This window comes from Clupea harengus, chromosome 4 (genome assembly GCF_900700415.2).
Source record: "Clupea harengus chromosome 4, Ch_v2.0.2, whole genome shotgun sequence".
Classification (NCBI taxonomy): domain Eukaryota; kingdom Metazoa; phylum Chordata; class Actinopteri; order Clupeiformes; family Clupeidae; genus Clupea; species Clupea harengus.
The window spans coordinates 30,603,776-30,628,703 of NC_045155.1; the positions used below are offsets into that span (position 1 = coordinate 30,603,776).

A 24,928-nucleotide genomic window follows, 5' to 3' on the forward strand; every position below is an offset into this window, starting at 1 on the left:
TATCTACAAAAAGACGACCTACTACTTTTGTACCGGTAGTAGCATACAACAAAATATTACCTATGTCAAACCTATCCAAAAATGAGCTACAAAAATTTGGGCTCTCGTCTCTTTAATCGTCATGTGCTTGCAAATTAGCATTTTATTGCACACATATTACCAAATTAGTGTATAGGCTTCAATGGCACGCAAAGCCTGTACAGTTCGGTGCATTTCCCCCCCCGTTACCTTTATAAAATAGCATTTGTGCCTACTTATGATGCGCAAATGCATTTGTTTACAGACCAAGGTTAGTTTCTAGGAACTTTATGCACAACCAATGAGAGCGCTTGGGCTGATTACGCGCTCAACGCAAACCGGAGAGGCAAGAGATAGCCTACATTAGTTTGACTTTTCACCGAGACAGGTTCATAACCGCACACTGACTGCTGATTAAGGAAACATATTGACCAAACGTCTTGTTTATATGTTTGATGTGACAGTATTTGTTTTATCTAGTTTTCAATAAGCAATGTATCAGCGACCACTGCTTGTGTTTACGCGCATCAGATGTGCCGTGTATCCACTTTTGGCAATCCTTTTGGCATTTCAGACAGAGGCGAAAGATTTACCCATTTGTAAAGAGGTAAGTTTTCAAGTCTTTTTTAGATTCTGTTGCTGCCGTATGACGATATAAATTAATGCTGCTGTATGTATGGATGTAAATTAAGTGGGTATGCTCGGATGGCGTAAACTGTAACGTTCAGGTTTACATTATTCCTTGTAGTCTAGTGGTTTAATTTGCGACACCTGGTAACGGTGTAAGATATAGCTGTAAAATACAGACGACTCATTCAGGAGGCCGCAACATAATTCCATAATACATGAAGTAAATATCGATCATCAGGCTGTTCGAGGGGCATAGCATCATTCATATTGACAGAAAGACACGCGTGTGCCAGTGTGGACAACCTTCCATTTCACTTTTGTATTATTGATTTTCATAACTGTTCAACAGGGATAGAAAGGAAAGCAATGAACTGCAAAACCCCACACCCTGTACAGACAAGAAACACGTTACATTGGTCTGTCAGACATCTCATAGTTTCATCATTTACAGTTCAAATCCATACGGACTATAATGCCGCAATACCATGCTTTCATCACTGCTTTGTTAAAGAAATTATGTCATAATACAAAGAAATTCATGACCTCTCTTTTGACTTTGCCTGTTGTGTTATATCCTGTGGCTCAATTTCAAGTCAAGATTGTATGTTAGGTTAGGTTTACTAAAGCAAACAAATAAGAAGTCATTACAGTCTATGATATCTGCAATATGGTGTGTGTGTATGTATATGTATATGTATATATATATTGTGTTCTCCTATGTTAATTTTGATGTAACCACAAACAAAAACAAGAAATACAATTTCAAAAAACTTATCTTACTTATCAAGAGCTGTAAAACACACCGGTCTTTCTTCCCACACTGCCTGAGAGAGACTCGTGTGTGAACAGTCCATATGTTTCACCGGTACCCTGCCTGCCTGTGTTCAGGTGTTATGGCAGATTGTGCAGCTGGCTCATATACACTTATTCATCGACAACTTTTTGTGTACAAGCTGGCTTGCAATTAAAGCATTGCACACTTGGTTACATGGAGATACAAGGAGGTTTGAGTCAGGTGCTTGGTTTGTACCACAGTGGACGAAATAACCAATCATTACATAGCTATTGATTTTGGGAATTTTGTGTTAATACAGTGTACAATCACAGAATAATGATAAATATGTTAACCTGAATGTCCCTATGGAGGGGTCAGTAATGTTCAACCTTACCTGAAGCTCTATCTTGATACTATAATGTATTATCAGACAACCCTAACCCTAAGCATTTACATTACTTGTAAAGAATGATTTAGACGGGTTGTAGAACACCAGAAGTACTAGAGGCGTAACATTTTTTACATTCAGTTTAGAAGTGAACAGTAATTACTGATGTTGTTTCAGTGGTATATAGTACACATTGTACAACTGTGGTTTTCATGAGAGCGCCAACAACCACATCGTAGAGTCCTGCAAGATGGAGTCTTTGAGGCTGTGGAAGAAGTGGCCAGTTTCTGGGTTATCTCAGTCTATGGCCTACTTTGAATTTGTCTGTATTTACATAACTGCCGTCAAGAACGTTTTAGTATTATCAAGATTTCTTGTTTTATCTGAGTACGTTTCAACAGGTACCAACCTAAAACTGAGCATTGCGTTGCTACCTCATAATACAGATATACATTTTATATATCGTATTTATGGATGTAAGTTTCAACAGCTTCCATTGCAGAAGAGACCATTGCTAATTGGAGATCATTTTTTATATCAATATGTATGCGTATGCTGTGCTCTTTCATGGGAAGACCCCCCCCTCCCACACACACACAAACACACACAATATACAGAAATAGAAAACATGCCTGGATGTTTTCTGTTGAACATTATTGGTGTATGAGTTTGACCTTGGACTGTCCATTGCTGTGACATGTGGGCCATAATGGCATTATGTGTACCAGGCCTAGCTTGACCTCAGGTGAATCTAGAGAGGTGGCAGCTTGTGTGTATGAGGGTATGCAGATTCAGATCTCCACCAAGGCCATTGGAGTGGAGAGATAGTGTGTCACCATGTTCTGTTGCCATGGAGTTGGCCATGTTAATATGGAGATGTGGATTAAGTACAAGGTAATGTTCTAGACTAGAGCATATGGCTGTTTTCTCTCTTGCTCTCTCTCTCTCACACACACACACACACACACACACACACACACACACACACACACACACACACACACACAAACACACGTAAAACTAATGTAGCAGCACTAACAAATACCAGCCTCTGTGTGTTGTTCTCCTGTTAACTATTAACTATTAATCCTCTTTTCTAACTGTGTGTGTTGGGTGCATATTGACTCCACTAAGTGCTGGTGCTTACACCACTGGTGACATTCAGTCTTCTGTTTGTCAGAAAGGGAACGCACTCAGCGCCCCGTGATTCTATATACACTTCCATCCAGTGTTGGCCGGATAAGTGATCACGGGTGTAATTTGGGATTCATCAGTAGTACTTCATTAGGCTGTATAGACTGTAAGTATAAAACACGCCCAGATGTACCAAAGAGATTGCCACTGGTGTTTATCGTACAGTGTTACCTGTAACGGTTTTCAAGGACAAATTGTTTTTAGGTGTTTATTTAGACCCTTGCCTTGTTTACTGGCACGGCACTCACCTGATATGTAAGTAACCTTGAGAAAACAAATACTTTGTTGGGACAGGAGTCGCCAGACATCCTTGATGGAGGTGATTAGGATAAAGGGTGAGGCAGCAAATATTTATCTACCCCGCGGTTTGAGCAGCAGGATCGTTTCACCTCAAGGGAAATTTATTGCGATGCCTTATGTCTCTTGACAGCTCTTCATGGTTGTCCATGGCAGCAACCTTCAGTGCTTTGCGAAACGATTAAAAAATTGGTCTTTGAAGATTTCTCACTGTCGTCTATGTGCTTGCACTAGAGCGCTTAGGCCATGTGTGTTCTGAAGTGCCTTGAGACAATGTTAGTTGATGATGGCGTTACATTAATTAATAAAATAAAATAGAATTGAATTCAAGCTTTGATTGCAGCCTGGTTCTGACGGTGCAGGAAGGCCCCAACACAGGATCTTACCGAGGGATAACTCCATGAAACAGGAAACCGTTGTGCCATTTTGTTAACATTTCCTCTCCTCTCATGTTCCCTCAGTCGGATTACCATTATGAATACACAGAGTGTGATGTGCTGGGGTCTCGCTGGAGGGTCGCCCTACCCAACAAACCCAGCACATGCACGGGCCTCCCAGACCCTGCCAAAGGCACGCAGTGCAGTGAGTATCTACCCAACCAGTAATGCACTAATACTACTGACATGCTTGCTATTGTCTTTTCCCCATCTCATACAACTAGTACTTATTCCTGATGAGCTTGCTGCTATCAATGCCCTTTGTGCACAGGCTACCATACTGTCAAATCTTTGTGGGTTTCTGGGTTATCTCAGGGTTATCTCTGTGTTTAATTTTTCAGTACTTCTAGTATACATACTGTTTATGTCCATGCTGTTCTCAAAGCACTTTGTGCCCAGGCTACCATACAGTACAATTTCTAGTATGTATACTTGAAAGGTGAAAATTCACCCTAGTTACCTCAGGACTCCGGAGCTGCATATAAGTATATTTATTAGACAAACAACAACAACAATTGCAATCGGACTCACTCCCAGCAGAAGGCTGAAAGTGAAGCCCTGATAAACACATCGCACAAGGTTTATATAGACAGAAGTTTAGTTTTCAGCAGGGATAACCACATGGTGGATCTCTGACGTCCCTATATTGCAAGGATGGCAGTTTTGCACAAGGTCGGAAGAAGCTTATCACCTCTGGTCTAAACATGCTCTTGTACATATGCAGACTAAGTGGCACCTAATATTCTAAGTTACACACACGCAGAAACACAGAAAAGCCATGTTCCTGCTTACATAAGTACATGATTCATATAAGGTTATTAATAATACAAGTCATTAACAGTGTTTCGAAATGATCTCCATCAATACTGTTAATGCCCTTGCTGTTATTTGTGCCCCATGTGCCTGACTGAAAGACAGGAATAGTACATACTATTGCCCAGCTCACTTTCATTATTTACCCACATTCCATACTAACTTACTAAGATGCTGGACGTCCACCTTTAATAAATGCCACCAGTGTGGTTGCTGTCGTCAGTGCACACATATATACACACACACATACACAAATATATATATATATATATATATATATATATATATATACAGTATATATTATATACCAGGCATATATTCTTCATATTCATACTGCTAGTACATACTACTGATGTGTCCACTGTCCTCATTTCTCCAGCATTCTCCTGCAACACGGGGGAGTTTCTGGACATGAAGACCCAGGAGTGTCAGAAGTGTGCAGCCGGGACCTACTCCCTGGGGACAGGCGTGGCTTTTGACGAGTGGGACAGTATGCCCCCAGGGTTCCTCAGCCACGGGATCAACCTGGAGGCCGGTGACGTCCAAATGAACTGCTCAAAGTGAGTGTCTGCATGGTCAGCTGAGGCTTTGGAAATCTGCTCTGAATTGATGTTTGCAACGTGCAATCTACACGTGCAGTTTGATGTTGTGACTAGTGCGTTTAGAGTTCTTGCCTGTGGCTGAGCATCGATTAGTTTGATTAGATGTTGACTGTAGTGTAAGACTACTGTTTCCTTTCAAGAAGCAGCCAGTAACTGTGTTGTGTACAACAAAATGTATTCCTCTCCAGTCCACTCCCATCACAAACCATGGTTTAATTTGGTGGTCCAAATATCTCTATCTGACTATGTCTCTACCTGTTTTATGCTGTATCATGGAAAATCCCTAAATGGGCGGCTATGCTTTTGATATTCACTTGTGCAGTTCGGCCTGGACCCCAAAAGGAGCCTTCATCGCCTCGAGCACAGACGAGTGCACATCCACCCTGGCCTACGCCATCAGCCTGAAGAAACCTGGTTCTGTGTCTTTCCAGTACCTTTACCCAGACAACAGCATCTTCTTTGAGTTTTACGTACGTTTCGCACCAACATGGCTGATGCACACCCATTCGCTGATCATAATAGTGCTTTTCCATTTGTTCTAGAAGCCCAGGTAACCAGGGTTTGGGGACTAACTAGTTACATGTAACAGAGTTACGTGATTACATTACAAAATACATGTCATTGTAATCCGTTACAGTTACTGAGAAAAAAAATATGGAATAAGATTACAGGTACTAATCAAAATGTTGGTGATTACAAAGGGGTTGCATCCAAATATATTATTTTTGTTAAAAAGCTTTAAAGCTTACATGTAAAATATTACATTTCCTAGGTTGTTTTAGATCTTTTCGCTGTATACACACCTCTATTCATTCAGTATGCACTCAAACCTTTTTGATTTGTTCTCATGTGTGCCTCTCGTTTTCCAATCAGAAAGTAATCAAATATAATAAGTTACATTACTTTGATGAAGTAATTAAAACAGTTACATTGCTTATTACATTTAGTAATCTGCAACCTACTACATTTCAAAAGTGACTTTCCCAACCCTGCAGGTAACATATGCAGTCCATTTATCGCTCAACTTGATCCAGTGTGCTGATGCAGTTAATTATTGACTTGTGTGGTAACATGGAGCGCGCAGCATAATGTGTCGAGATGGCATTTAGACAGGGCTGTTGGTGCAGGGTTGTGACATTTAAACTTCTCTGTCTGACATACCTTACAGTTTATGGGATGAAAAACAGCATATAAATGTATATCTGATTCATATACAGGTTATAATGTATGGGATGAGAAACAGCTCTTATAAATGTATATTTGATTCATATACAGGTTCAGAATGACCAGTGTCAGTCTTCAGAGGAGCAAAGCCGCTGGATGAAGAGCACAAAGAATGACTGGGACACCCACTATGTGAGTGTTTGTGTGTGTGTGTGTGTGTGTGTGTGTGAGAGTGTGTGTGTGTGTGTGTGTGTGTGTGTGTGTGTGAGAGAGAGAGAGAGTGTGTGTGTGTGTGTGTGTGTGTGTGTGTGTGTGTGTGTGTGTGTGTGTGTGTGTGTGTGAGAGTGTGCGTGTGTGTATGTGTGATAGTGTGTGTGTGTGTGTGTGTGTTATTGCTGGTGTGCGGGCAATGAATGTAAGGCAGTTTGTATGTGTGTGTGTATAGGAAATTGTAAATTGGTGTGTGTGTCTATTTATTCTGTATTCAATTATGCATGAAAAAGTGTGTGTAATGGTGTGTAAAGTGTGTTTACATGTGTGTAAATGACAGTTTGCGGTCGGACTACACACTGATCAGCCCTCTGGCCTCTGTGCTGTGTTTGTGTGTGTGTGTGTGTGTGTGTCCACAGGTGCAGCTGAGTCGAGGGAATAACGTGCTGTACTGGAGGACCACTGGGTTCTCCCTCAACAGCAACTCAGTCAAACCCGTCCTTCTGCGCAACATCGCCATCTCAGGTCTGCCACCACCTCTTGTTGTACAGAGCAGAAATACAAGTGATGTTATTTACATGTGTCCACTAAACACATGCGTTATTCACAATTATGGACAGTAATGTACAGACTTAAAATTAGCACCATTAGCCACAAGCCCAATCTATTAGTAACCCTAGCACCATTAGCTACAGGCTCAATCTATTACTAATCTAGCATCATTAACTACAGGCACAATCTATTACTAACCCTAGCACCATAGTCTGCCTGTTAATCTACAGGCACATACTATCATTTCCTAAATCTGGAAGTCTTCTAATTGATTCATTTAGGGTAGATTCTATCAAGATTTCATCCTAGATACGTTTTTTTCTCTGTAGCAATCACGGGATAAATGGTTGGGGCAGTGGTTTCATTGATTATGATACCCAGAGTTGAAACACTGCACAGTAAATTGAACATAATGAACGTGACTTTCAGAGTCTATGCCCGTTGGCCGTCATCTTCATCAGGTAGTGTGCATTCATCTTCATCAGGTAGTGTGCTTTCCCACACAGGTGTGGCCTACACCTCGGAGTGCTTCCCCTGCAAGGCGGGCACCTACGCTCCCGAGCCGGGGGCTTCCCGATGCGCCCCCTGCGCGGCGAACGCCTACTCCCGCAAGGGCGCCACCGTGTGCCAGGAGTGTGAGAAAGAGAAATATGCTGGTATGTGATTTAACATGTCTGCTAAAGCACTCTCATGGTTGCCTGGGTTTCTGTGCTTAATCCCAACTCTTCAGAGAGCACCTCCTTTCTTAATTTACTCTTCCTCTCCTGTCCTCTTCCTTCCTCTACCTCTCCTTATCTTTCCTCGAATGCTATCTCTTCTAACTAGTACTTAACTCGCACTTACAGTAGTTACATTCCTGCACTTTTTTATTTCTTATGTAAAGTACTATTTATTGTTACACTAGGTCTCTATTGATCGTAGCTTGATTGTTCTCTACTTTGTACGTCGCTTTGGATAAAAGCATCTGCTAAATGACTAAATGTAAATGTTAATGTAATCTATAGTGTTTTTTCGCCTCCTCCTAAAGTAAGTAGGCTACCAGTTTAGAGTAAACTGATTTAACCTTGATGGGTCACCACCCATAAAAGGTAATGTGATGTAGCTATTTAGCGTACTGTCATTCAACTGACAAATCAAAATGACATAGCATTTACATTTACATTTAGTCATTTAGCAGACGCTTTTATCCAAAGCGAAGTACAAAGAAGAGAACAATAGACCCATAGCACTGTTATTGTTCATGTTAATTGCTTAACATTGCCTCTAAAGTGTTGAGGTGACAGATCCACAGACAAAAAAATCCATTTCACTGGACGTCAGTTGTACAACTTCCTTAATGTAGTGGCAGTATTTTAGCAGTAGCAGTATGTTATCAGGGGATCTTAATGTCTTTGGGATTTTCCTAAACCCCTCTGGCCTTTTTCCTCTGCACTGTGTCCCTCAGGTATTGGCTCAGGAGAATGTCTTACCAGACCACCATGTAACGAGAGTGACTACTTCTACACACACACACCCTGTGACTCCAATAGGATGGTACGACGATGAAGTCTTGGTTCGCATTCAACGTTTAATTAATTGCCCCTTAAGCTGTTAGATATATGATGCACAGAAAGCACATCACTCTTAACACTAAGCTGTTTTTATCATTAGCTTTAGTATGTTACATTACTGCAGTGGTTCCCAAAGTGGGACAGGGGGGCACGGACTTACAGCAAGGGGTGCGCAGGTTGAGGGCCGAAAAATGGAACGAGAAACCTACTGGTCAAATTAAGTATGGCAGTATAGTATGTCAGCATAGTGCCCAGGACTAGCCTATCTTGTGATCGGTTTATAGTCTACTTTGTACTTGTTTAATATGATCAAGGCGTACCATTAAGCCTATGTGTTAGAAGGAATAGTTATTATAATTATAATTATTAATAAAATAGACAAAAGAATGGAACGATACATAGCCAATCATAAAACTGTATTTGGACAGATTTGATCTGTTTTAAACAAGTTCTGACCAAATAAAATAATAAAATGTTTAACTTATAAAATAAGTTTGGAAAGTTTAGGAACCTCTGCATTGCCTCAGCGTTTCTATAATGAAGTCACTGTTGCATGCTAGGAGCTGCATTGCTGTGTGGCTTCATATGCATTTCATCATTTAAAACCCCCAAACTACTTGCGTAGTTGAACATCTCCTCCTGTGTGTTCAGACCCAGCTGATGTATAAGTGGATTGAGCCGAAGATCTGCAGTGAGACGGCCGACGGGGCTGTGCAGCTCCCGGCCTCTGGGCAGATGCAGACCTGCCCGCCCTGTAACCCCGGCTTCTTCGTGAACAACGGCTCGGCCTGCGAACCCTGCCCGCATGGCTTCTACTCCAACGGCACAGGTACAGGTACAGGCTCCAGAAACAGGAAGTGATGTTTTCATTCAGTCCCCAGGAACCTTAGATCCTTAGTGACCTAGACTAGAGCACAGTGAATGGAGACGTTGATGGAGGAGTTGTTACTGTCTGCACGTTACTTCAGTGTTTACTTCCTTGTTTTACGTTCTGTAAGGTGTGCATCTCAGTAAGCCCTTTCCAGGACGACACCAGCTTTCTCTGGAACTGAGGCAGACCCTCTCTAGGCTGGTCTGGGCTGGAGACAGTTTTTTGTCTGGGATGTCAGCTGTAGTTTACCTGTGCTGATGCTGTGGTTTACCTGTTTACCAGGTGATAGCAAAAGGCACAGCTACAACAGGGCCACAGCTGACTGATCCTGACTTAGCAGAACAGTAGAGTCAAGATGCTGATGAGTGAGTCAGTGGAAGATGCTGATGAGGGTCAGAAATGGACAATAATGAAAGTGATTGGGAAGTGAATGTGTTTTCCCTCTTCAGACAGACAAATCATAATGGTCAAATTGGTGCACGGATATCTTTTTATTGTTGTTGTGGGAAGAGCATGAGTGGTTTGCAGTCTCTTGCTTGCTTCTCCTATGGCTGTCTATGTGTGTATGTGTGTGTGTGTGTGTGTGTGTGTGTCTGTCTGACTGAATGTGTGTGTGTGTGTGTGTGTGTGTGTGTGTGTGTGTGTGTGCTGTGTACCTGTGTGTATGTAAACACTAATGTGTGTATTGGTGTGTGCACAGTTTGCACAGAGTGTTCTGCTGGAACGGAGCCGGTGATGGGGTTTGAGTATAAGTGGTGGAACAGGATGCCCAGTAACATGAAGAGTTCAGTCTACAGTAATGAATACAGTGACTCAGAGAGGACCACAGGTAATACTAGCTTTACAGTCTGTACAGTAAACAACACGCATAAAGCAACACACATAGAGCAACACATGCTTCAGATGAGTCCCTTACATCTTTGAGATGTATTTCCTTTCATAGAAACCTGTACCTTGAAAATGTGCTGCACTGAAAATATAATCTTGCGGAAAGAAAAGTTGATGCATTACCATGCCCTTCCAATTCTGTTCTATTCTATTCTGTTCTCCTCTCTTCTCTTCTCTTCTCTTCTCTTCTCTTCTCTTCTGTTATATTCAATTCAATTCAATTCAATTCAATTCAATTCAACTCAATTCTATTTTACTTGATTTGATTCTGTTCTGTGCTATGTTATTCTATTCTATGATATTCTTGTAGTGTACAGTAAAGTCCTTAACTTCTTAACTCTGTTTAGTATAGTGTCTTTCAAGTCAGTGCAGCTCTGGTTCCTGGTAAATTCAGGTTTTATGAAACTCAGCTCAGTTCAGACGGAGCGAATGAGTGCTTGTGTATGCTTTAGATCTGCATGATTGAGAGGGGTTCTAAAAGTGACTGTGTGGTTTGGCAGCATGGGAGGTGGCAGGAGAGTACGTCTACACCACACCAGGAGACATGGACACAGGCTATATGATGCTCACCCTCACCGTCCCGGGTTACAGGTGAGCGATGCAGTGTGTGAGGATGATAGACTGTCAGCCATGACAGTTCCCTCGTTGCATGATGCCATACTTACTGTCTGATATTGACATTGTTTTTCAATAACATGTACCAAGAGTTCACATTTTCACACCTGTTCCAAAAGTGCTTCAGCTCAAACTGTTTGTAGTCCTTTGAATGCATGATGTAAGGCTTACAGTGTAAGCTAATGATGTTTTTAGATTATTAGTAAAGTGAAGGAGACAGTAAGTGATAGCCCCTCTCCTGCATGGCACATGACATGACACTTTGCTCACTGTCTGAAATGAATTGTCTGAACTCATCCAGAACTTAGCCGTGTGAATATGTGATGTAGTTAGATTAATATCAACTCTCACTTAACAAACTTTTGAAGTAATCAACTTCCTGGCAGTTGTTATTATACAGTTATTACAGCGCTGGCATCGTTTAAACTTTTGGTGACTTTTGCCAGGTTGCCTCACGACGCCAGCAAGCAGGTCGAGGCAAACAAAGAGCTGGCTCAGATCTCCTTCGTGTTTGAAACCAAGTGTGACGCCGACTGCGTTCTCTTCTTCATGGCGGTAGGCACTGAATTGCTTCTTTTTTTTTGACACATTAGATACATTTTTCTCTTGTCATGTTGTATGTCATGCACCACAGTTTTGGTCTTTAATGTTTTATTGTGCTTGCTGTTGTACTTATTACGGACATACTCTACATTTTCATTTTTTCCCACATGGTAACTGAGGAAATAAAGATGTAAATGTTATTGTTAAGTTAATTTAAGTTAAGTTAAGTTAAGTCCATAATCAGATATGTTTTTCGGTTTGCTTAAGGAGCTCCCTGTATGCCAGATCCATGTCTGATCCGCCTTGGCATGTTTTATCATCGTCATGCACTGCAGTTTTGGTCTTTAATATTTTAATGTTGAACTCGTTGTTGGCATAAAGGGAGTTCCTTAAGCAAACTGAAACTCTATCTGCCCATCCATGCCTGATCCATCCGTCCTCTCTTAGGGCCTGAGTGAAAGGAACAACTTTGTGGTGGAGAGCTGGAGGGGGACCAATGGGAAGCAGTCCTACTCTTACATCGTCAAGAGCAACAGCACCGTCAGCTTCACCTGGGGATTCCAGCGAAACGCCGTGCGGACCGTGGTAAGACTGACAAACAACCCATACCATAATAAACCTCTCCTATAAGAGAGATAACATTTATAATATATAATAAATACATTTAGACTCGTTTTCTATCAATTCCAGTGACTGAAAAACAAGCAAATAAGAAGTAATCAAATCAAATCAGCTGCCTCCTTTTGTTTCTAAAGTGAGGTCAAAGGTTACTACTCCTCTGACTGAGTTCAGCACATTGACCATGGAATCTAGGTGGGATGGTGGTTTCTGGAGCAATCATGCCTTTTGAATGGCCTATTTGTTATCAGTATTAGATAGATAGATAGATGGATACTTTATTAATCCCGAGGGAAATTTAGGATTAATCCGGTAACCCTCCAATAACTCTCATGTAGTCTGTCTGGAGATTAGCATTGATCTTCCTGTCTTTGTTATAGGAGAAGCAATATAATGCTGACTTTGCTAAGATTTACGTCGTCCACATCACCAACGTCATCGATGGCGTGGCATCCCAGTGTCGGCACTGCGCGCAGGGCGAGGAGTCGGCCTGTGTGTCCTGCCCACCCGGGCACTACATGCTGGAGGGCACCGGAGTGTGTAAGGCCTGTCCCGCCAACAGCATCGTCCACGCCGAACATCAGGTGGGGCCAGAGGCCTGTGTCCGCTGCGGACCAAACACACACAGCAACAAGGTAAGAGGGACAACATGAGAGACACACACACACACACACACACACACACACACACACACACACACACACACACAACAAGGACAAGGTAAGATAGTGTGGGGGATCTCTGTAGCTTGTCCGGGGTCACCAACATTTATCTGTATACGTCAATGCTGTAACTGTATATGTAGAGTAGTGTGTGTGTATATGTCAATGCTGTATTAGAGTAGTGAGTAGTGTGTGTGTATATGTCAATGCTGTATTAGAGTAGTGAGTAGTGTGTGTGTATATGTCAATGCTGTATTAGAGTAGTGTGTGTGTATATGTCAATGCTGTAACTGTATTAGTTGAGTAGTGGAGGTGTATATGTCAATGCTGTATTAGAGTAGTGGAGGTGTATATGTCAATGCTGTAACTGTATTAGTTGAGTAGTGGAGGTGTATATGTCAATGCTGTAACTGTATTAGTTGAGTAGTGTGTGTGTATATGTCAATGCTGTATTAGAGTAGTGTGTGTGTATATGTCAATGCTGTAACTGTATTAGTTGAGTAGTGTGTGTGTATATGTCAATGCTGTATTAGAGTAGTGTGTGTGTATATGTCAATGCTGTAACTGTATTAGTTGAGTAGTGTGTGTGTATATGTCAATGCTGTATTAGAGTAGTGGAGGGGTGTATATGTCAATGCCGTATTAGAGTGAGTAGTGTGTGTGTATATGTCAATGCTGTATTAGAGTAGTGTGTGTGTATATGTCAATGCCGTAACTGTATTAGCTGAGTAGTGGAGGTGTCCACAGAGGAGAACCAAAGGAACATGTATGCATTTAGTGGACCACAAAGGCATTTCCATACATGTCACTATGAGGACGATCATCTATCATCTATTACACGTGCAAATGTGTGTTTATTTGAGATCTGTTGTAGATCTGTCGTAAAGAAACCCAGTGGAGACTCTGGGAATGACACTAGAGACACTCTTTCCTCCCTCCTCCCAGGCCCACACTGCCTGTCTGAGTGACTGTAGGCTGGCAGTCAAGCAGAGCGACGGGGAGAGCCTCCACTATGACTTCTCCCTGCTGTCCAGCGTCGCCACTGTCCAAAACAGTCCACGTTTCACCAGCAGGGGCCTCAAGTACTTCCAGCAGTTCAGCATTGGGCTATGTGGAGGAGAGGTATTCAGTCCTTCTATATATCTATCTATCGGTCTACCTATCTATCTATTTATTTATCTATGTGTCTCTATATCTATCTATCTATCTATCTATCTATCTATCTATCTATCTGTCTGTCTCTCTGTCTATCTATCTATCTATCTATCTATCTATCTATCTATCTACTTATCTATCTATCTGTCTCTCTGTCTATCTATCTATCTACCTATCTATCTATCTATCTACCTATCTATCTATCTATCTATATATCTATCTATCTCTCTCTGTCTATCTATCTATCTACCTATCTATCTATCTATCTATCTATCTATCTATCTATCTATCTATCTTTCTCTCTGTCTGTCTATCTATCTATCTATCTATCTATCTATCTATATGTCTGTTTGACTGTCTGTTTGTCTTTCTGTCTGTCTGTCTGTCTGTCTGTCTGTCTGTCTGTCGCTCTCTGTCTGTCTGTCTGTTTGTCTGTCTGTCATATTAAGACTGATCATAAATGCACTGAATTTGAGATATTTAGTGTAGAGTATGGGATACGTGCTCAAACGTATTAAGTATTGTGTAATATCCTCATTCATTTCTGGCCCTTTAGGACAGAGCGATGGCGACATGTGTGGACAACGTCACAGAGAGCAGGAAGGAGTCGAGCGGGTACGTGTGCCAGTCCACCATCGTGCCCTCGGACGTGAGGGGGCAGAGCGTGGTGTCCTCTCAGCCCTTCAGCGTAGGAGATTCCCTCATAGGTGAGATCTGCAACCATCCTCTCCACCTGACTCTCTCCCTGAGTGCCTGCACCTGCGTCTGTTTGGTTCTGTCACAGACATGCTGTGTTCTCTAGACATCGTTACAGTGACGATTTATTGTTTGGGATTTTATGGTGATACTGTATTGGAACTTTTGATTTCAGGGGTCACCACTGAATCTGCTGTTGATAGTATCTCCTCCCCTGAGAACAACTTTCCCACGAATACCCGCCTACCCGATGTCATATTTTACTACCGGTATGTCCACTTGTAGAGGCGCTGCTATGTCAATATGATACGGTAACCGGTAATTAAATACAGTACCAGTCAAAAGTTTGGACACAACTTCTAATTTCCACCTTCAGTTTTTTCTTTATTTTTTATTATTTTCAACATTGTAGATTAATACTGAAGACATTTAAACTACGAAAGAACACATATGGAATTATGTACTAAACAAAAAAAGTGTTGTCTACAATGTAGAAAATAATAAAAGTAAAGAAAAAACTTCTAAAAAAAAATTAGAAGGTGTGTCCAAACTTTTGACTGGTACTGTATGTTATTAATATTGTTTGCAAAAGAAGTTCGATCACATGATTCTAGCACGGACCATCGTTGCTAAACAATCCTCCTATTCCTTGGGTAAATAATACCCTTAGGGGGAGTGAAACCACGCAAGCTTGTAAAGAAGGAAGGTACACAACCATTAGACTGAGGTGTGATCCGTCTGCGGCAGGAAATGACCTCATTGCTTTTCCAAGGTAACGCATGTCTTTATGTGGATTTCACAGGAGAAATGTTACTGGTGCCAGGGGGTGTGTGGGGGCTGTTTGAGCTGTTAGTAGTTTAACAGTGATGTTAAATAAAGCACGGATTGCTTAAGGCAACCTGTAAATTAAGTTTCAAATGGTAAATGGCTAGTATTAAGTGTGTCGTCCCTCACTTCAGCATTCATTGGAACTCAAGTTAAAAACGGGAACTGATACATTGGTACCATGAGGAACAAAACCATTTGGACAACAGTGCTGAGGTTTTTCTGTTGTTTTGTGTGTGTTTGTGTATGTGTGTGTGTGTGTGTGTGTGTGTGTGTGTGTGTCTGTGTGTGTGTGTGTGTGTGTGTGTGTGTGTGTGTGTGTGTGTGTGTGTGTGTGTGTGTGTGTGTGTGTTTGCAGTAAATGCTCTGAGGGAACCTGTGATGGCTGCTCTTTCCACCTGCTGTGGCAGTCCAGGCATGCCTGCCCTCCCTGCTCAGAGAGACACTACAAGAAGATCGAGAGCAAATGTCTCCAGGGCATCATGGTGGGTTAGAGTCAAGATGTGTGTGTGTGTGTGTGAAGGTGTGTGTGTGTGTGTGTGTGTGAATGTGTGTGCTTGTTTGTTCATACGAGGAAGAGTGAGAGGGAGAGAGAGGGAGACAGCATCCAGGCCATCATGGTGGGTCAAAGAATGTGTGTGTGTGTGTGTGTGTGTGTGTGTGTGTGTGTGTGTGTGAGTCTGTGCCACTATATGTGAATTTCTGTTGGTATGTGCGCGCACACACATGTGTGTCTATTTAAATACATGTGCACACCTATATGTGTCTGTCTACTGATGTGTGTGTGTGTGTGTGTGTGTGTGTGTGTGTGTGTGTGTGTGTGTGTGTGTGTGTGTGTGTGTCCAGAGGACTACATATGTGTGGCAGCAGTCCCTGCTCTGTTTTGGGGGGGTGACGCTGCCCTCCCAGACGGTGAGTGCGTGTGTGACTCTGGACTTCTGGCTGAAGTTCGGGGTGTCCATCGGCAGTGTCGCCGCTCTTCTGCTCATCACCATCAGCTGCTACTTCTGGAAGAAGACACGCAAGTGAGTGACCTTCAGCTGAGTGACCTTCAGCTGAGTGACCTTCAGCCTAGTGACCTTTGGCCTAGTGACCTTTGGCCTAGTGACCTTCAGCCTAGTGACCTTCAGCTGAGTGACCTTCAGCCTAGTGACCTTCAGCTTCAACAGGTGTCACTATCCGGGAGAATACCCTAGTGTACAGTATCTCAGAGATTTAACGTATTATATATATATATAGTCCTACAAATATCACAGAGATTGAATGTATTATAGATAGATATATAGATATACAGATAGATAGATAGATCCTGCAAAAAAAGATTTCGGCGTCTAAGTCTGCATTTAGGATCTATATGACCTCATGAAATATCCCAAATCACAACTGTTACAATTCCAATTCCACCCTCTGGTGAAGTGCTCTATTGTAAAAAATGTCTCATCTTACAGATTGCATAGTGTTAAAGCAGCATAACGGAACAATTGCTAATCGCTAACGAGATGCTAGCGGCTACAACTAGCGAAACCTCTTGAAATGTGCTTACTTTGACACTATGACAAACTAGTTAGTCAACAACTGTCCTAACACAGTCAAACATCAAGCAAGTGCAACACAAGACAAAGCAAGACGGCAAATAAGCTACTTACTAGTTTTTTTAAGGTAAAACTGCTTATCCTAACCCTAACCCTGAAGTACAATTACTGCATAATGCCACTTTAATGTCGCAGGTTAAGATAGATGTTTTTTTTATATGTCTCTGTCTCTTTCCCTCTCTGTCTCTCTGTCTCTCTTTCTTTCTCTATCTTTCTTTCTTTCTTTCTTTCTCACTCTCTTTTACCTTTCATCCACTCTCTGTCTCTCTCTGTCCTCCTCCTCTTTCTCTCTCTCTCTCTCTATCTCTCTCTCTCTCTCTCTGCTGTAGACTGGAGTATAAGTACTCTAAGCTGATGGTGACGGCGGGAGAGAGGGAGTGTGAACTCCCAGCTGCAGACAGCTGTGCCATCATGGAGGGCGAGGATGCTGAGGATGACCTCATCTACCTAACCAAGAAGTCCTTCTTCGGGAAGATCAAGTCATTCTCCAGAGAGGTACATATACTCATACACCGATGCCCTCTGTCTCAACCTGCATCAGTTATATGTGTGTTCCTATAGATTGTAGTGTTAGGTGTGTCCAGTACCAGCATCCTTCTAGGGCCATCCTCCCAGTGTGTGTGCTCTGTGGGTTTTACTGCCCTTTGCTTCAGATGAAAGGGTTGACTAAAAGTGTACATTGAATTGATTATGTAACACTGTAGATATCAGATGACTCTGCAATACATCTGGCTGTGACCTGGCCCGGGTACAGTGGATAAAACTGATATATACTGTGCAAAAGTTTTAGGCAGGTGTGAAAAAAATGCTGTAAACTAAGAATGCTTTCACAAATGGAAGTGTTAACAGTTTATTTTCATCAATTAATAGAATGCAGTGAATGAACAGAAGATAAATCTAAATCAAATCAATATTTGGTGTGACCACCCTTTGCCCTCAAAACAGGATCAATTCTTCTAGGTACACTTGCACACAGTTTTTAAAGGAACTCGGCTGGTAGGTTGTTCCAAACATCTTGGAGAACTAACCAAAGATCTTCTATGGATTTAGGGTTCCTCAAATCCTTCTGTCTCTTCATGTAATCCCAGACAGACTCGATGATTTACAGCATTTTTTCACTTTTACCTTTGCATCAAAATAATTCAAATGTAAGTGCCAGTTGCAAAATGCACTGTCATATTGCATGACCAATTTGTACACTGTGGTGTCACAGCTATTTACCTCAGATAATTGTATGCACCAATCTTCATGTAATCCCAGACAGACTCGATGATTTACAGCATTTTTTCACTTTTACCTTTGCATCAAAATAATTCAAATGTAAGTGCCAGTTGCAAAATGCACTGTCATATTGCATGACCAATTTGTACACTGTGGTGTCACAGCTATTTACCTCAGATAATTGTATGCACCAATCTTCATGTAATCCCAGACAGACTTGATGATTTACAGTATTTTTTCACACCTGCCTAAAACTTTTGCACAGTACTGTATATTTTTATTTTATTATTAATTTATTTTTGTGTGGTGGTTTCCCCCACAGAGGACGTCTGATGGATTTGACACTGTGCCCCTCAAGTCATCATCTGGTCTGGAGATGGAGATGAGCTGAGGTTGGTTCGCCTCCTCCAGGGACCTACGTGCAGCCACCTGCGTTTCTGAAATGAACTCTGCTGCAATGGGCCGCAGACTCGCGAAAAGTGCGCCATCTAGTGGTCGTACGTCTGAAATGTGTTGAGTAACATAGCTGTTATAACTCTGTAGCTCTACCGCAGAGTTGATCATTAATAGGATTTTATTAGCCACTTCCTTTCCCAACAGAATGCTCGATGAGAACAGACATTTGAAAAAAGGGTACATTCATATGATGTGGTTTACAGAAGGCATGTTTGTATGATGTGGTTCACAAACAGGATGCAGACACTTCCCCATTTTTGTAGAACATGAGAAATGCAGATTGCTGATACATTACTGATAAGTTTTATCCACCAAGTTACAGTAACTACAATATCATATCAGGTGCAAGGATTGGGATGTACAGCATTCGACCTTTAACCCTTCTTTCTGTTTAATGTATGGCAGCTATAGTTATGATACTGTAGCATTCCTTGGTAGTCTATCCCAAAAGGTTATTTGATATGCCCATTGGCGGTAATTTGGAGCTGTATCAACCTGGTGTTTTTTGTGATACATTTTACCAATAAGCACAAGGCCAAAGCCTTCTGGATTTCTTTTACTCCTGAATTGTTTCAAAGTTTGAGTTGTTTAAACGTTTTAGATATTAAGAAGGGCTTATTTCAGTGAAATCTTGTTTTTTTCCTCAATGTATTGTGTTTTCTAAAGCTTATATTGAAATATGTCTACACTGTTTTTCTATACGGTAGGCTTCAGACACTTGTTCGATGTTTTTTGTCACCAGTAGGTTGGCATTATTAAACACAATAGGCCACGATGCACTGTGAATGTTATGTCCTAAATTGTATTTATAATTAACGGTGATACTGCTTCGTGTTGTGCAAGCTTTATAATGTGTTTATTTACAACGCATTTAATAAAATGTTAAGTTGAGACTCAGGCTGTTTTATTGTCCGATTCACCTCGCGAGAGTTAACGGATTCGGGGGGCACATTCGGGAAGTGACAAACGCGAAAGATTTGCTTGTGCTGCAAAGTTGCGCAGGGGAAGGGGAGAGACAAGCAGGACGGTGGCTGAATCATGTTCATTGGCCTCGTCTTATATTGTATGGGCTGACTAGAATCGCCTTTTCGAGGCATGCATATGTAATAAACTATTTTAGGTTTGTCAGTCATTCGCAGTTTTGAAGATACTTTCGAAGCATATTCTTTGCCTTGTTTGCACGAAGTTACCATCGAAGTTAGCTGGTTAGCCTGCACAGCCGATCCAGGAAAAGGAGAAGTTACTACTCGTCAGTGGTTTTCTCTGCAGGAATGTCGCAGCCAGAGAGTCCCTTCTATCGAACGGAGCTTAACAAGACTGTCTGGGTGGTTCCTGTACGATACCAGAAATTGACCCCTGTTGGTTCTGGTGCATATGGATCAGTATGGTAAATATTGCAGTTTGTCTTTGTTTGCGCTATGCGAGATTGCTTCATTCATTCAGACCTCGCCACACATTAGCATCTATGCTAATGTTATAGGACTGGGAAATCATGCCTTCACTTGCCAGCTATCAGTGAGCTCTGTGTCACTTTATTTAGGGAGAAATGGTAGGTAATCATCATACAACGATAGTTAGATCTGAGTTATATCGTTAACTTGCCTATCTAGTTTGGAAATGCAGTGATCGAGACTTCTACGCTTAGCATAGCGAGGTGGCTAGCTACCCACAAGTTTTCATTAACGGCTAGCCATTCGTGCTACGTTTAGTCGGTCGTGGAACCTGGAGTTTGTGCAATCTTCGGATTGCCGTGTGAATATGACAGGTAAATAAATAACCAATAGGAAATATTTGTAAACATTTGGATGAGCCCAGAATTAATGTAACACTGTGCATTTCCTTTCCATAATGGTAACGTGAACAGCAAACAGTTGACCGAAATAACGTATACTGTACCACACTATAATAGACGTGAACGCCCATGAAATGCACTGGCGCATTGTCAAACTAACTTTTAAGGGATAGATTATTCAACTAGATGGACATCATTAGTGACTTTTATTGAACTGATGAAGCCAAGCCACAAGGACATAGAATTACGCATAACGTTGCGTCACCGCTAAGGAACATTTGGACTTGTCTGGATGTGAGTGGGACATCTGTTCCTGTATGTCCAGTGATGTCATCCTGCTCCTTCTCCGGAGTGACTCATAGCGCTAGTAGGTCATGATTCACTGTTGTGGTTCCCCTCGAAACCACCGTTCAGCGGCACAGTCGTCTTAACCTATTTGCGAGATTCACTTGTTTATCCCGGGCTTAGTCTTTGTTTTTTGAAATAGTGATGTTCCGCAGAGCATTCCACCACAAGACTTTCACGCAGTTTCTCATGTCTTGTTTACTGCTGCACAGGAAATGCCTGTGCTGGACAGATACTACAATGTGCGTGTGATTACGTTTGTTCTATGCAGGAAAACGATTGGTATGTGTCAGAAGCATAAGCGTTGCCCATTATTACAGAGATAAATGGTGGCGAAACCAGAACAAAGTAAATGCTGAGATACTTGTCTTCATACAGACACCCAGCATGTGGGAGCACAGTGTTATATTTGGATATCAGATATGCAGGGCTAAATTGAATCTACTTAATTAAGAGGAATAGGGCTGTTTGGACATCGGGGTTGTTAAGGTAGCTCCTCCATCTGCCACCAGTGTGTTTTGTGTGCTGGTGCAGAATACTATCAACAGAGTGCTAGGCAACCAGGCAGCCAGGATAGAATGACAGGGGCCCTGTTATTGCCTACAGTATCAGTCTCATCTGACAACCGGAGGATTTTAGACCAGATTTTAGGGGTAAAGCTTCGATCTTTCCACATCCTATTACAGTTAATGTTGTAGGGTCTCTGTGTTATTGCCCACCCAACATTACCACTCACACCTGATGGCCAGATTTTCAACCAGAATTATAGGAGTGTAGTTTCACTAAGCCTGCCTGATGTAATACATCCTCAGACGCAGGCATGGCTTACATCACTGATGGGTGAATGTGTTGCACCCTGCCGCCCCAGGTGTCGCCACAGTTGGATGGGTGTTCTTGTGTTGTGAATGGGGCATACTTTATTTGCATGGTCCCCTATACACTATTTACAGAGTCTCAGATTATAAACAAACTACCTCTGTTGGCAACATACTTCTGGTTGTGATTAGTGGTTGGGTTTGGTTACGGTGATGTGCAGTGAACAATGAGAGAGACTGAATTTTAATTTTAATAAACCATCTGTAAAGCCTCTGTAGGCGGACTATCCAAATAAAGTGTCACCTGTGAATGTTGACACGTGAGGGGAAAAGTACAACAGTGTTTAAAATGAAAACAGAAAGGAGACAACACAAGTTTGAGATGAGGTGTATTATATTTACTACAAGCTGTGTATTATATTTACAAACAAGCTGTGATTTCCTGTTTCCTTGTTACTGTAACTTTCTTCTTTCAGTGGCACTTGTGTGTGTATGAGGGCCCTGCTAGTTTGCAGAGACTAGTCTGTAGGTATGTGGCCATTACGTTAATGCAATTTACAATATCCCCAATTTAAAGAAGCATTATTGGAGTGTTGGTGCAAAACTCGCAAGGTACCTACCTAAAAGCATGCAAAGATCTTGAAAACCCCACCAACAGCACATTAATAGCTTGATGACCTGCTAGCTGGCATCTTTTCTTATGTTTTTCGTGTGGTGTTCCGACCCAAAGCACAGAACTTCATAGAGCGTGGCCTGGGTCGCTTTTGGGAATGACAGTTGTCATCATTCACATGACCATATTCCATCAAAATTAAATTACAGAGGATGCTTCAAGGGGAAAATTGTTGCATAGTGTGGCTTAAAGTCACTTGCTTACATTTACACGCACTTGTCCAGCTAGTGTATTTCACTATTACGTTTGCTTCCTGCAAATTGAACCCGTGACAATGGTGTTATTAATACCTTGCCATACCAGTTAAAATTACAGGATACATTTGCATGTTGTTGTTGGCATGTGTCAGCCTAGTTATTACTATGGTAACGGCTTGATGAACGTGTGTATGTCTTGCAGTTCTGCGTTTGATGAGCACACTGGCCTGAGTGTTGCCGTGAAGAAACTCTCTCGGCCATTTCAGTCCATCATCCACGCCAAACGCACCTACAGGGAGATGCGGCTTCTCAAACACATGAAACATGAAAACGTGAGTTTCTCGTTCTCTTGTTGCCTCTCTCTCTTTCTTTCTTTCTTTCACTTGCTGCCCATTTTCCTCTCTCTCTCTTTTCTTTTCTTGCTCAAATTCAAACAAACTTTGTTTCTTGGCATCAAAAGAGAGAAAAAAACTCTGGCTATTTAAGATTTGTCTCTCTTTCCCTTTTTTGATGACTTTCTGTTCCCTTTCCTTTGCGCACCTAAATCATCCCTACCCCGTCAGCAGCACCCTGTGGTTTCTGTCTCAAAGCCTCACAGGCAAGACTTCAAAACAGTAACGCCAAAGTTCTCTCTCTCTCTCTATCCCTCCCTCTGTCTCTCTCTCTCTCCCTCCCTCTGTCTCTCTCTCTCTCTATCCCTCCCTCTGTCTCTCTCTCTATCCCTCCCTCCCTCTCTCTCTCTCTCTCTCTCTGTCTCTCTCTATCCCTCTCTCTCTCTCTCTCTCTCTCTCTCTCTCTCTCTCTCTCTCTCTCTCTCTCTATACATATACATATACATATATTTCTCGGTTTCTCTTCCTCCCTGCTACTTCCCTGATGCCCCATGTCTTTCAGTGGGTTACGCCAGAGGTTGTCCTGAAAGCCAGAACTGTTTCTGTTGGTTTGCTCCATGTCCTCCCCTGTGTGCCCGCCCGTCCACTCATCAGAACTCTGAGCCGTAGTAGACGCCCAGGGATCCAGAGCCCCCTCGAGTCCAAACTCATGCTTCTGCTTTCTCTGTGTTGCAGGTGATCGGTTTGCTGGATGTCTTCACCCCTGACACCAATGTGGATGACTTCAATGACCTGTGAGTGGAATCTGTTTTTCTCTCCCTCTTTCTCTCGATCCTGCAAAACAACTGCTCATGGTGTCCGTCTTAGGTTTATTAATTCATCCATTTTTCAGGGACCATGTGCCTCTTGTGAGCTTAAGCAGATTTGATCTCAAGTGTGAAGAGACACTCTGCACTAGAAGTAGCCAACTAGCCAACCATCTCCCTTACCTTGGCTTGTTGCTTTGATGACACGTTGTTGCTCTACTGCAAATGTGTTACTTTGATGAAAGCATAGTACCTCTAGCAGACTACATACAGTGCAGAGCCCACTGTGTGTGAGGCGCAGCAGGGGGCCGTGTGCGGTTCTACTTGTGCGCTCGTTTCTGTGTGGGTGGAAAGTGCATCCATGCAAATAAACGTGACACTAAACCTCTGCGAAGGTGCACTGGTGTTCGCTCGTCAATCGGTGCGTTGAAGGTGTGAAGACCACAAACCTGGCAGCCATCTCTGAGAAAAAAAACTTTATGTCTTCATCAGAACATGTTTGTGTTTACACGTGCTTGACAGAGAAGCACATAGGAACCACTTTGGTAAAAAAAAGGAAACAATTCCTTGATATTAATGTGCATTACATGCAAGGAAATGATGAATATTTCAAATGATGATGAATATTTACAAATTTACTAGTAGCAACATAAAAATAAATAAGCAACATTTTTGTAGTCATGTTTATGTAGTGAGTCAAGAGAATCCCAAACAATAGTGAGTTTTTATTTGATAGATTCGGTGTCTAATTCCCCCCCTTCTCGTTGAGTTCTGTGGCAGTTGCAGATATCCTGTGTCCAGATAAACTGAAGCTTGTGGTTTTTAATTCCCCCCCTCCCCTTCCGGGTGAAGCGAGCGGGGTGGTTTCTACCATTGCATGATGATGCTGCTGTGGTTTGGATCATGTAGGCCAGAGTACCCTGATCTCACGGTTCCTATTTGACAAGAGCAATGGTTCATCTCCCAGTGTAAATGCCACTGGTATAACCAAAGAGTATCGTGTACGTCTTACATAGGAGGTGGAAAGATGATCCTTTATTATGCCATCAGCGGTGGATGACTAAAGTCTTCATTTGTGCAGCTGACCCAAGTGACCTTTGACCTCTGACATACACTTAACAAGTATAAGTCAGTCACCTGAGGTCATGTATGGGTTCTGCTGTGTGTGTGCTGCTGTTGTGACCGGCTGCATGGAG

The 24,928-nt window shown here is 42.1% G+C and overlaps 2 protein-coding genes across 2 annotated transcripts in view; both read left to right on the forward strand.

Annotated features, from left to right (window-relative positions):
• The first annotated feature begins 28 nt into the window (after positions 1-28).
• On the forward strand, positions 29-19,665 carry elapor1 (endosome-lysosome associated apoptosis and autophagy regulator 1). The gene is made up of 22 exons (XM_031567033.2): positions 29-625; positions 3,764-3,884; positions 4,932-5,112; positions 5,477-5,624; positions 6,430-6,510; positions 6,948-7,053; positions 7,587-7,736; positions 8,525-8,613; positions 9,282-9,459; positions 10,202-10,330; positions 10,890-10,980; positions 11,451-11,559; positions 11,995-12,132; positions 12,546-12,800; positions 13,773-13,949; positions 14,539-14,689; positions 14,854-14,947; positions 15,349-15,450; positions 15,862-15,988; positions 16,350-16,528; positions 17,425-17,590; positions 18,639-19,665. The coding sequence occupies exons 1-22, from the start codon at positions 512-514 to the stop codon at positions 18,705-18,707; spliced, it is 2,955 nt and encodes a 984-aa protein (XP_031422893.1). The 5' UTR covers positions 29-511; the 3' UTR covers positions 18,708-19,665.
• A 70-nt stretch (positions 19,666-19,735) lies between these two features.
• Positions 19,736-24,928, forward strand: part of mapk14a (mitogen-activated protein kinase 14a) — a 16,257-nt gene continuing 11,064 nt past the window's right edge. The window contains exons 1-3 of the mRNA XM_031567032.2: positions 19,736-20,159; positions 22,797-22,926; positions 23,662-23,720. Of these exons, the coding sequence (XP_031422892.1) occupies positions 20,044-20,159; positions 22,797-22,926; positions 23,662-23,720 (305 nt within the window). The 5' untranslated portion in view covers positions 19,736-20,043. The remainder of the gene's footprint in view (positions 20,160-22,796; positions 22,927-23,661; positions 23,721-24,928) is intronic.

What these genes read in the sequence shown, in the direction of transcription:
- elapor1 (XM_031567033.2), top strand. Translation starts at nt 512, where the DNA reads ATGTATCAGCGACCACTGCTTGTGTTTACGCGCATCAGATGTGCCGTG. An exon ending in ATGACTGGGACACCCACTAT is followed by an intron (nt 6,511 to 6,947) that starts GTGAGTGTTTGT and finishes GTGTGTCCACAG; the next exon opens with GTGCAGCTGAGTCGAGGGAA. An exon ending in CTTCTACTCCAACGGCACAG is followed by an intron (nt 9,460 to 10,201) that starts GTACAGGTACAG and finishes GTGTGTGCACAG; the next exon opens with TTTGCACAGAGTGTTCTGCT.